Source organism: Callorhinus ursinus, unplaced genomic scaffold, assembly GCF_003265705.2.
Source record: "Callorhinus ursinus isolate GAN/ISIS: 27379988/994484 unplaced genomic scaffold, GSC_fseal_2.0 scaffold9, whole genome shotgun sequence".
Classification (NCBI taxonomy): Eukaryota; Metazoa; Chordata; class Mammalia; order Carnivora; family Otariidae; genus Callorhinus; species Callorhinus ursinus.
The window spans coordinates 16,476,915-16,486,568 of NW_027397071.1; the positions used below are offsets into that span (position 1 = coordinate 16,476,915).

Sequence of the window (9,654 nt, forward strand, 5' to 3'; positions counted from 1 at the left end):
CACCCAGGCGCTAGTTGGGCACACGATGGTGCTCCGGTAAAAGAAAACGGAGCAATTCTTGTTCATTCAAATATGCGATTCACACATGCTTTTGCTAATGATTATACCCAGAGCTAAATCTGATTTTTAATCCTTCAACCCTCAAAGGGATGAAAAAGAGAGCATGAGGAAAACAGGAATCACTTGAAAGTCTGATTCTAAGAAGCAAGCACCAGGAGTAAGAGATAGGATCTATTAGGCGAAATATCTTCAACATGAACCAAATTTGCTCTTGGTCCCGGCTCTTGTCAAGGACTGTGAAAAGACTGAATTAAATTCAGGTCTAACCCCCATTCACTGTTATCTTCCTCTTATCTCTCCCAGCTCTTTTGACCACTGGTTAAAAATTCTTTTTCTTTGTAAACAATCTAAAGGCTTTTGGTAATTCAGGTAGACCTTGCTTGCTTGGGCATTCTGGAAGATGACTCCAGTTCCAATCAGTGTGGCAGTGCGGGCAGTGGTATGTGTAAAAAAAATATTTTGAGTCCCTTTCCTTGGACCATGTGAAAGACATCAAAAAAGCAGGAAGGTTGGGGGAAATGATGTAATCTATTATGATTTCTCATCATCAAGAACTTAACCCTGTCCACAGGGAAAGAATACTCTAATAGGTCCTATAAAAGTTTCTTTTGGTTGTGATTCCTCCCTCAAGATGTTTTAAAACTATTTAGAGAAAACACAGACAAATCTAGTTTCATCTAGCTAGTTAGAAACAAATGAAATCAATCTAGTTTGACCTAATTAGTTAAGTGTCCACAGGAAACGCCATTCCAACTGAGTATGGAGCAAGCACTATTAAAGAAAAGAATAACTGAACATTACACAGAGAGCACAGAAAATCATTATTGCAAATAATGTAGGTAAATAAGAGTTCCTAGTTAGACATTAAGTTTTGAGCCAGTGACTACAAGTTCAAATTTAACAGTTTTGTAATTTAAATTTTTTTAATGTTTCACTTGAGTATTATCTCTTGCTTCTCAATTGAAAATGAGGTTGCTAATATTTACAATTACTTGAACTTCAAGCCCTCCCTTGGTAGGATTTCCCCAAAAGAGCTAATCATCTTTCTTAAGTTGCTATTTCAGAACTTTTTTTTCTTTTAGCTCCCAAATTGAGCTATATTTGTAGTGACCTAGAAAACATGAGGGGTCTCAGTGATATGCTGAAGGGAGGTATGAAGGGTCAAAATCATTCAAAAAGTACAGTCTGGGTTAGAAGTATTACAAGAGTATTACATTGGGCACATCCTTCTCATAGGCAGTGTCCATGACAGAAATTAATCCAATTTGAGAAGAAGCTAACATCCTCATAATAAGACTTTTTCCATTGGGGGAACATTAAAGATACCATAAGACACAATCAAAGTGCTGTATTACTAAAATAAAATCCAGTCTCTAATTAACATAAATGAAAAATTTCTATTACTATAAATTTTGGAATTTCTAATATCACTCGATGAACTTTTATTAAAGAATTTAATTTTTCTACTTATAATGAGGCTAAAAAGCAAGAACAAACATTTGTCTTATGTATCTATTGAAATGTTCTGTAGAATTGTAATCACAATTAATGTTGTTGGAAATAAAGTATTCTTTTTTACTTTTTATTTTTATTTTTTTTAAAGATTTTATTTATTTATTTGAGAGAGAGAGAAACAGCATGAGAGGGGAAAGGGTCAGAGGGAGAAGCAGGCTCCCCGCCGAGCCGGGAGCCCGATGTGGGACTTGATCCCGGGACTCCAGGATCATGACCTGAGCCGAAGGCAGTCGCTTAACCAACTGAGCCACCCAGGCGCCCCAAAGTATTCTTTTTTAAAAGATTTATTTTATTTATTTGAAAGAGAGAGCATGGGGGGAGGGGGGACAGAGTGAGAGGGAGAGGCTCTCAAGCAGACTCCATGATAATGTCCCACATGGGGCTCCACATCAGGACCCTGAGATCATGACCTGAGCCAAAACCAAGAGCCCGACGTTCAACCAACTGAGCCACCCAGGTGCTCTGGAAATAAAGTATTATTTGATGTCAATTTGTAACTTCCTGAATATTTATGAGTCAGAGGCACTTCTACAAGCATATGTCAGGCATTGCTCCAGTTGCCTGTTTTACTCCTCTTATAAAACACTACATACATTTTTTAATCAAAGGTTTATGGATGTTTGTTTTAGTATAAAAATATAGTTACTGAGTTTTTTTTTTCCATCCTCAATTCTCAGGATATATTAAATTAAAACCAGATATTCATGTTGAGATACCACCAAGGATTCCTTTATCTTAGCCATTGCTTCTTGGCCAGAGGTAGGATTCTGTCCCACATCTGTCCAGGAAAACTACAGTCAATGACTGTCTGGCTCTCTTGGAATGAAATGCATGGTCTGGAATTTCCGGGAAGAATGCACAGTCAACAATTGGATATGTGCTCACAGGTGGGCAAGCGAGGCTGTCCTCCCTGTCACTGTTGTCATGAGCTCCCCAGTCTCCACCAGGGTCGGCTGCCCTACTTCATCTTCCCCATGTTGTGTGAGTCACTGCTGTGCTTATAAAGATAAAACCAAGAGTGAGAACACTTATCTTCCATAGAAACACAAAATGGACATGCTTTTCCATTATGCTTGACTCTGTAACGAAAGCTCTAGGAAGTGAGTGCAGCATGAACTCATTCCTTCCGCCTCAGCAGACAGATGGATAGAGACATTCCAGTTTGTTTCCAGTCTTTTGTCTTCAGAGCATTTTTGGCATTTCCTTCAGGAAACTGGAGGTTGTGACCTAAGGTTTCCTTAGTGAACACACTTCTGTTTCCCACAGTTAACCTTACCCAGAAATGACATCTACTCTGTTAGGTGAGGTTTATCTTCATGTCCCAACTGTGTCCTGTGCATATTCAGTGACAGTTGAAAGCACAAATTCTGAAAGTAATAATAGGACTGAAGAGCCAAACACACCAAAATCCTTTGCATTAATCCCCAGCAAAGGTGACAATAACGTTGAAACAAGAATGAACTATTACAGTAATTCTATGATGCTTACAAAGTGCCCTTGCTCTCCTTGTATAGTTGGAGAAAGTAATGGCTAGGATGTTAAAACTTTCAGATACTATTGAAAGTTTTCAGATATGAGGTGTATACTATTCCAGCGACATTCTGCAACTTGTTACTTCACTGATACCGTATAGTCCCATATTGTCCAAAGGATAGTCTGGGAGAAGCCCAGTGTCCTGAAAAAAATTAAGTGATTTAATATACTATCTCCCATATCCATATCCCCATTTCTCCAGCATGTTGGTGGAAAGCCAAGCATGTAAGCTTTTATTGCTGGGTTTGCCATGACCATTAAGTTTCATAATTTAAATTAGATATGCAACCAAGTTGTTGTATATTGTTTTTTTTAAACCCATGTTTTAGGACAAGAATTATTATATATAATTTAGTTTGGCTTGAATGCAATTTAAAACTCCAATAATTACATTTACTTGTCAATGTGGTATTTAGAGGTTGGTGGTTTTCATCACATTTTTTACTACTCTTCAATGTTAACTTATTGAAGTTTCTCTTCCTGAAAAAGATAGAGCGGTTTTTAACAAACCACATTTTTTTCACACCCTAGTTTATCAAGGTAAAATCCTTTAAAGAGTAATAGAAATTTGCCTGTAACTTTGATTCTAAAAAGCCACATAGTCAAATAGAAGCTTAATAATTATTTTTTAAAAAATGCTCTCCACAGAGGACTCTTTAAAAAAAATCAGTTTATTAATGTTTAAAAGTTGATAAAGCTATGTGCAAAATGATCCACAAAAGTCAGAAACCTATTAAATACTATTTTTAAAAGACATTTCTCAGTTTAATTGCACTGAAAACCATACTAAAGAGACAGCAATATATTTTTTTTGTAACATTTATACACATCTTTAACTGACTATTTAATGAACAGCTGTATTGAAAAACTTCTGGTATTCCCTATCAGTTAAAGTAATGCTTTAATGGCACAAGAAGTTTGTATTTTCTTAGGAAATACACTTTCAACGGTGTTAACACAAGTTAGAAAAATCCAATAAAATGCTGAAACAAATACATTCAAAAATCACTGAAAGTACTTTTAACACAACAAAATACAACCATCCTGTTGGTTGAACTAATTCACAACAACACTCTGAAATAAACATCAACAAAGTGCCAAAGACAGATGTTGTATTTGTTAGACAGATTCATTAAGAAATCTCTCTTGGTTTACAGTCACCCCACCCCCCCCAGTCAGTTTTCACCTGGTTTTGCTAGTTTGTTTCTCCTATGACACAAAGGATCCTGCCTGATACCATTTAGATAAATTGGACTTCCTTATGCAGATTTCAGCCACAATGGATACTGACACTGTAATACATTTCCTTGTAAAGTTGTTAAAAGAAAAAAAATCAAAGTGACTTTAACCAAATTCCAAAAAACTGATCCAGCTTACATGGAAACTTTGGCCTCGGGAAATAAAATTGCTTTATATCTCCAAACCATCTCCATTCCTCACAGTTGACCTCCTGGACTCAGCCTACCTGCTACAAACCATCAAGAAATGGACCATGCCACAACCCCAGCTCTGATGAAAGCCAGGTAGTTCGAATATAAAGTAAAAGAATTTTGAGGAGGGGTGTGAAGGCGGAGGGAGGGTGGGATATGCAGAGCATACCCAGAGAAGCAGAAGTGTACACAATCCCTTGGGCTGGAAAGGTGAAAGAAAACATCTCAAAGCTCCGGACAGTCGCTTTCACACTGGGACATTAGTCTTCCAGGAGGGGCCGAATGAACCCTTCAGGAGCTTGACGATGCTAGACCTTTGGCTCAGTGCAAAATCAAAGCTCCAGGGCGGGGGGGTTAGGAAATAGATTCCAGACGAGGACCTGATCTCCACCCTTCCCAGTGCATTGTTCACAGGAACTAACCCACCAACACCCCGGCACCACCAGGCTGCTCTTACTATGCCCGCCCTCCCTCTGGCTCCCAGCAGCTCCTCCCTGGCAGTAGTCGAGACAGAGATTTCCCCCCCCCCCAAACACTGGGTGGTGGGTGACCGCGCAAGAATTCTCCCCGTGGGTCGGCAGCACTCAGTTTTAGGAAGAAGAGTTGACATTTCCAGAGGACATAATGGTCTCTGGGTTGTCCCCATCGTCCTTCTGCGGGTGGGAGGAGTTGTCCGACTTACTGCGGCTGAATTCCATGCCGGCAATGATGGGTCGCTTGAATTTGCCCGCGGAGTCCCCGCTGGGGCACTTGCAGCAGGACAGGATCCGGATGAAGGCCCGGCGCATCTCCTTGTTGGTCAGAGTATAAATGATGGGGTTGGTCCCGGAGTTGAGCACTGCCAGCACCAGGAAGTACTCGGCTCTGAAGAGAATGTCGCAGGTCTTCACCTTGCAGCCCACGTCCAGCAGGAGTAGGATGAAGAGGGGCGCCCAGCAGGCGATGAAGACGCTCAGGACGATAATCACGGTCTTGAGCAGCGCCAGCGACTTCTCCGAGCTGCGGCTGGCCTTAGACACGTTCTTGCGGAAGGTCAGACGGCGGCTCCGAGTCCTGACCAAGGAGTAGATCCGGCAGTAGAGGATGACGATGGCGAGCAGGAGCAGAGTGAAGACAGTGGTGCAGAAGAGGATATAGTGCTTGTGGTAGAGCGGCAGGACGGTGGAGCAGTTGTACAGCACGCTGATGCAGTTCCAGCCCATGATGGGCAGGCCACCCAGGATGAGGGAGATGACCCAGCAGGCACTGATCAGCAGGAAGGAGCGGAAGCTGTTGCTCCCATTGTGGAGTTTCATTTTCAGCATTGTGATATAGCGCTCGATGGCGATGGCTAGGAGGCTGAACACGGAGGCAGACAAGGCCACAAACATACTCCCTTCCCGCAGAAACCACTGGGCGGGGGTGAGCTTGTAGGTGGTGGCGCCAGACAAGAGCAGGTTGGCTGTGTAGGCCACTCCTGCCAACAGGTCTGAGAGGGCCAGGTTGCCAATAAAATAGTACATAGGTCGGTGGAACTTCTTGGTTTTCCAAATGGTCAGCAAGACAAAGATGTTCTCTAGGATGATAAAACAGCAGATGAGAATGAACACCACCGAGCTCAGTTTAATGCCATTCTCCTTGTCCGCGCCGATATTCAGCTTTCCTGTGTAGTTATAATGCCGGACGATAATGTCATAGTTGACATAGTCGGAGACAGGACTGCGGAGGGCCTTCACCAGCGGGACGCTGGTAGACCCCATGGTGCACAGTGTCTCCAGGAATCCGGGGGTGGCGCTTCTCCAGAAGAACGCTAGAGGGCGAGGCCGAGCGAGCCTTCACTTGCGGCGGGAGGTGGTTCTGTCCGAGAGTTCCAGGCTTTTTGTGTCGCTTTGCCTTGGTTGGAGAGGGCCTCGGAAACAGCAGCTTTAAACAAGTCACAAAGAGGAGAGAGTCAGGGAGAAAGCCACAGCACACTGGCATAATTCATTCTAGCTAAGGCATTGCTCCAGTTTTGTCGTGGATTTGTTTTAAGGAAACTTGGAGCAAGCGCAAAGAGAGGGATTTAAAAAAAAAAAAAAATCAAATTCACATTTCTTGCCAAATGGGGGGGGGGGAGGGCAGGGGAGGGAGAAAGAACAAAAATCTACCCAAACTGAAAACTCCAAATCGACAAGGCGAAAATTCTCCTGTGTCACATCCAAATGGAAATGGGAAAACTAGAGAAGTGAGCCCCATAACACCTCTCCCGCCCTCTCACCGCCCCCCCCAACTCCAACCCCCTCCAGGTTTCCAGCTTGGAGGTTCTCTGAAGCGCTGGCCCACTCACCAGCGGGTTCACCTTGGTGTTGGTCTTGGTCTCACCTCGGAAGAGACCCAACCGCTAATATGAGGGTGGAGACGCACACCACCTCTGCTTGCCACAACCACCCAGCTAAAAGAGCTGAGAACCACCTCCTAATTGCCTTGCAAGACATTAGATTTGCACGAAAATCATTTGACAGAGTAAGTCATTCTTTGGGGTCTATTAATAACTCTCTAGGAACAGGTGTGCTCAGGGTCCGAGGGGTGTGGGCAGCCAAGCCCGCCCCGGCCTTGCGGTAAACAGGAAAGCTTACGCTTCTGTGAAGCAACTGCCTTTTCTTAATTTCTTCTTCTAGTCTTTTTTTTCTTGTAAGCCAGTGCAAGAAAATATAAAGGTATTCAGTGAAAATCATTCATAAGAGATTGCAATAAATCCCAGGAATTTAGTACATTCATTGATTGTATAAGGAGTATGTTTAGTTACTGTGGGTTTGGCCAAAACACACACAGGCACGCACACAAAAGAGAGAAGTTATACTACTAATGATAACGATACATGCCACTACATTCCTAATTCCAAGTTCAAAGCTTCTGTCCAGAAACATAAATGTACGTCTGGTGCGTTGCTGAGCGAGAGCCGGCCGTTTCATTTACTGCCCTCCCCCAACATGTTGCCTCCTCTCTTAGAACTACAAAGTGTGGAGGGAATGAAACATGGCACTGGTCAGCAGAAGTCTACTTGCAATGTTTCAAGATAACGCAGCAATGTGAAAGAAGTGGAGTAATAGAGGCAGCAACAGCAGTTCCCGGGACAGCAGAGGCTACTCGCGCCCAGAAGCTCTACATTTCTCCCATCTAATTCCGCACCCTGCTCGCCGGCAGTGCAAGTTTAAGCCCTTACCCCACCTCCCATATTCTTTGTCTATAGGATTTCCAAATAAAAGCGCCTTCCCTCCCTCCGCGACCAACCGCAGTTTTCACTATCCCCTACCCGTGGTCGGGTTTACAACTGGACTTAACCCTTTTTGGAACTTCATAAATCACAAGTGCCCCAAGAACAATCCGATCGCGTTGGGCTCCTTAGCAGCCCAGGGATGAATGTTTCCAGCGCCCAGAGATGGATGTTTTAAAAGGTTTTGGGTTTGGGTTGGGTTTGGGTTTGGGTTTTTTTTTTTTTTTTGTATTTTTTTGTTTTTGCTTCGTTCGGGTTTAAAAATTCCTTTCTAACACGGAAGACCTCCTGCAGCGGCGGTCCCCCGCGCCCCCGGCCCGCGCTGGCAAGGTGCAGTCCCCTACCTCGCTCAGGCAGGACGAAGTTGCGTTGGGAGAGCTCCGGGTCTCCACTGCGCGCTCGGCATCTTGCTGCTGCCCCGGGACTGACTGCGACGCTCTTCCAAACTTACTCGAGTCGGGGTCCCCTCCCTCCGCAGCCGCACACTCCAATGGCCAGCCCTGCTCCCCGCGGCCAGCGCCGGCCCGCTTGCTGAAGTCGTCGAGCGCCCCGCTGAGGCTGGGTGGCTTCTCTAGGAAGAGGCGGGGAGGGGTTAATATCTCAACCCCCACGCCCTCCGCCAGCGGCTGGGGGCCTCCGGATCTCGGCTGCAGAGACTCACTGTCCAGGAAAGATCTGGGGCAGAAGCGCGCGCGCGCACGCACACACACACACACACACACACACACACACACACACACACACACTCCTCCCCCACAGGCAACCGAAAAAAAAAAAAAAAAAAGAAAGAAAAAGAAAACAGAGAAGGGACGTAGGCTGGTGCCCCCTGGATTCTGATGCATAAATCACGGCCCTAGCCCTGCTGTCCTCCACTCCCGGAGACCGTTCTCCCAAGTCTTACAAAAGAGAAGAGGTGGGAAGCCTTTGGAAACTTCCCTCCTGAAAAGTCTTAGGGGGCAAAGGACAGCCCGGCGTCTCGCAGCGCACCTCTCCGGTCCCCTAGGCGCTGGAGTCCTTGGTTCGATCCGAGTCCGGAGACTTTGGCGGGGCGCGCCCGCGGCCGCTTCTGCGCAGGCAGAGAAAACCCCAGCGAGACCCCGAGAGTCCCCGCCGCTCTCTGGGGAGGAGAAGCTGGCAAGGGGCCGCAAAAGACACGGAGAAGATACGCAGCAGCCTAGAAGGGAGAATGGCCCCGGAGGTTCCTTTACGTCTCCCCACCCCCATCCCGCTGCTGCCCCGAAACTTGCGGTCTGAGGGGCAGAAAGTGGCTTTCCCGGGACTCGCGGTGAGATGGGCCAGCGCCTGGCGAGACGTTGGGTGGGGGTTTCCCTAATTCAACCGGGCGCAAAGTCAGCTGTGTGTCCCAGATTCTGGCCAGTGGGAGACCTCTGGGGACATGGGCAGCTGCTGGGGCCTGAGAGATTTAAAAAGCTTGGGCAGCACAAGACTTTCCAAAAGGGAAGAGCCTCTGGGCCCAGCCAGCCTAGTCTGAGGCCGGTGCCCTTCTCTCCCTTTCTACTCGGGAGGACTTAGAGGCCCCCACACCTAAAAGCTCCCAACACGCCCACTCTTTTCTTTCGCTTAGATGCTACTTCAGAAGGTGAGACTAGAGGCGGCTTTGGTCAGCTCCGCCTCAATGACAAACTCAGAGCACTTCTGCCCTGCCCTGCTGCGACACAGATTTCCACCCAGTCCCTGGTCGCACTGGCTTCCCATCCTGGCAGATGTGAACGCAAAACTTCTCCGTGTGCAGTTTCAATTGATAGACACACCCTGTACCTGAATGACTCAGAAGGAGGCTAAATGAATAAACAGACCCCGGCTTCTGGGATCTTATGAGTTTGCAAAAGAAGAAATCAAACGACAGTTAAAATCAAGTTCACA

The 9,654-nt window shown here is 45.7% G+C and overlaps 1 protein-coding gene across 3 annotated transcripts; it reads right to left on the reverse strand.

Annotated features, from left to right (window-relative positions):
- Positions 1-3,761: 3,761 nt before the first annotated feature.
- Positions 3,762-8,891, reverse strand: S1PR1 (sphingosine-1-phosphate receptor 1). Of its 3 annotated transcripts, XM_025872308.2 has the most exons (3): positions 8,758-8,891; positions 8,115-8,341; positions 3,762-6,440 (listed from the first exon to the last, which is right to left on the reverse strand). In XM_025872308.2, the coding sequence occupies exon 3, from the start codon at positions 6,275-6,277 to the stop codon at positions 5,129-5,131; it is 1,149 nt and encodes a 382-aa protein (XP_025728093.1). In that variant the 5' UTR covers positions 6,278-6,440; positions 8,115-8,341; positions 8,758-8,891; the 3' UTR covers positions 3,762-5,128. The 3 variants fall into 3 exon arrangements, with proteins under 3 accessions (XP_025728093.1, XP_025728091.1, XP_025728094.1); XM_025872306.2 differs by lacking the exon at positions 8,758-8,891 and having other exon boundaries at positions 8,115-8,348; XM_025872309.2 differs by lacking the exons at positions 8,115-8,341; positions 8,758-8,891 and adding an exon at positions 6,844-8,039.
- Between the last annotated feature and the right edge of the window lie 763 nt (positions 8,892-9,654).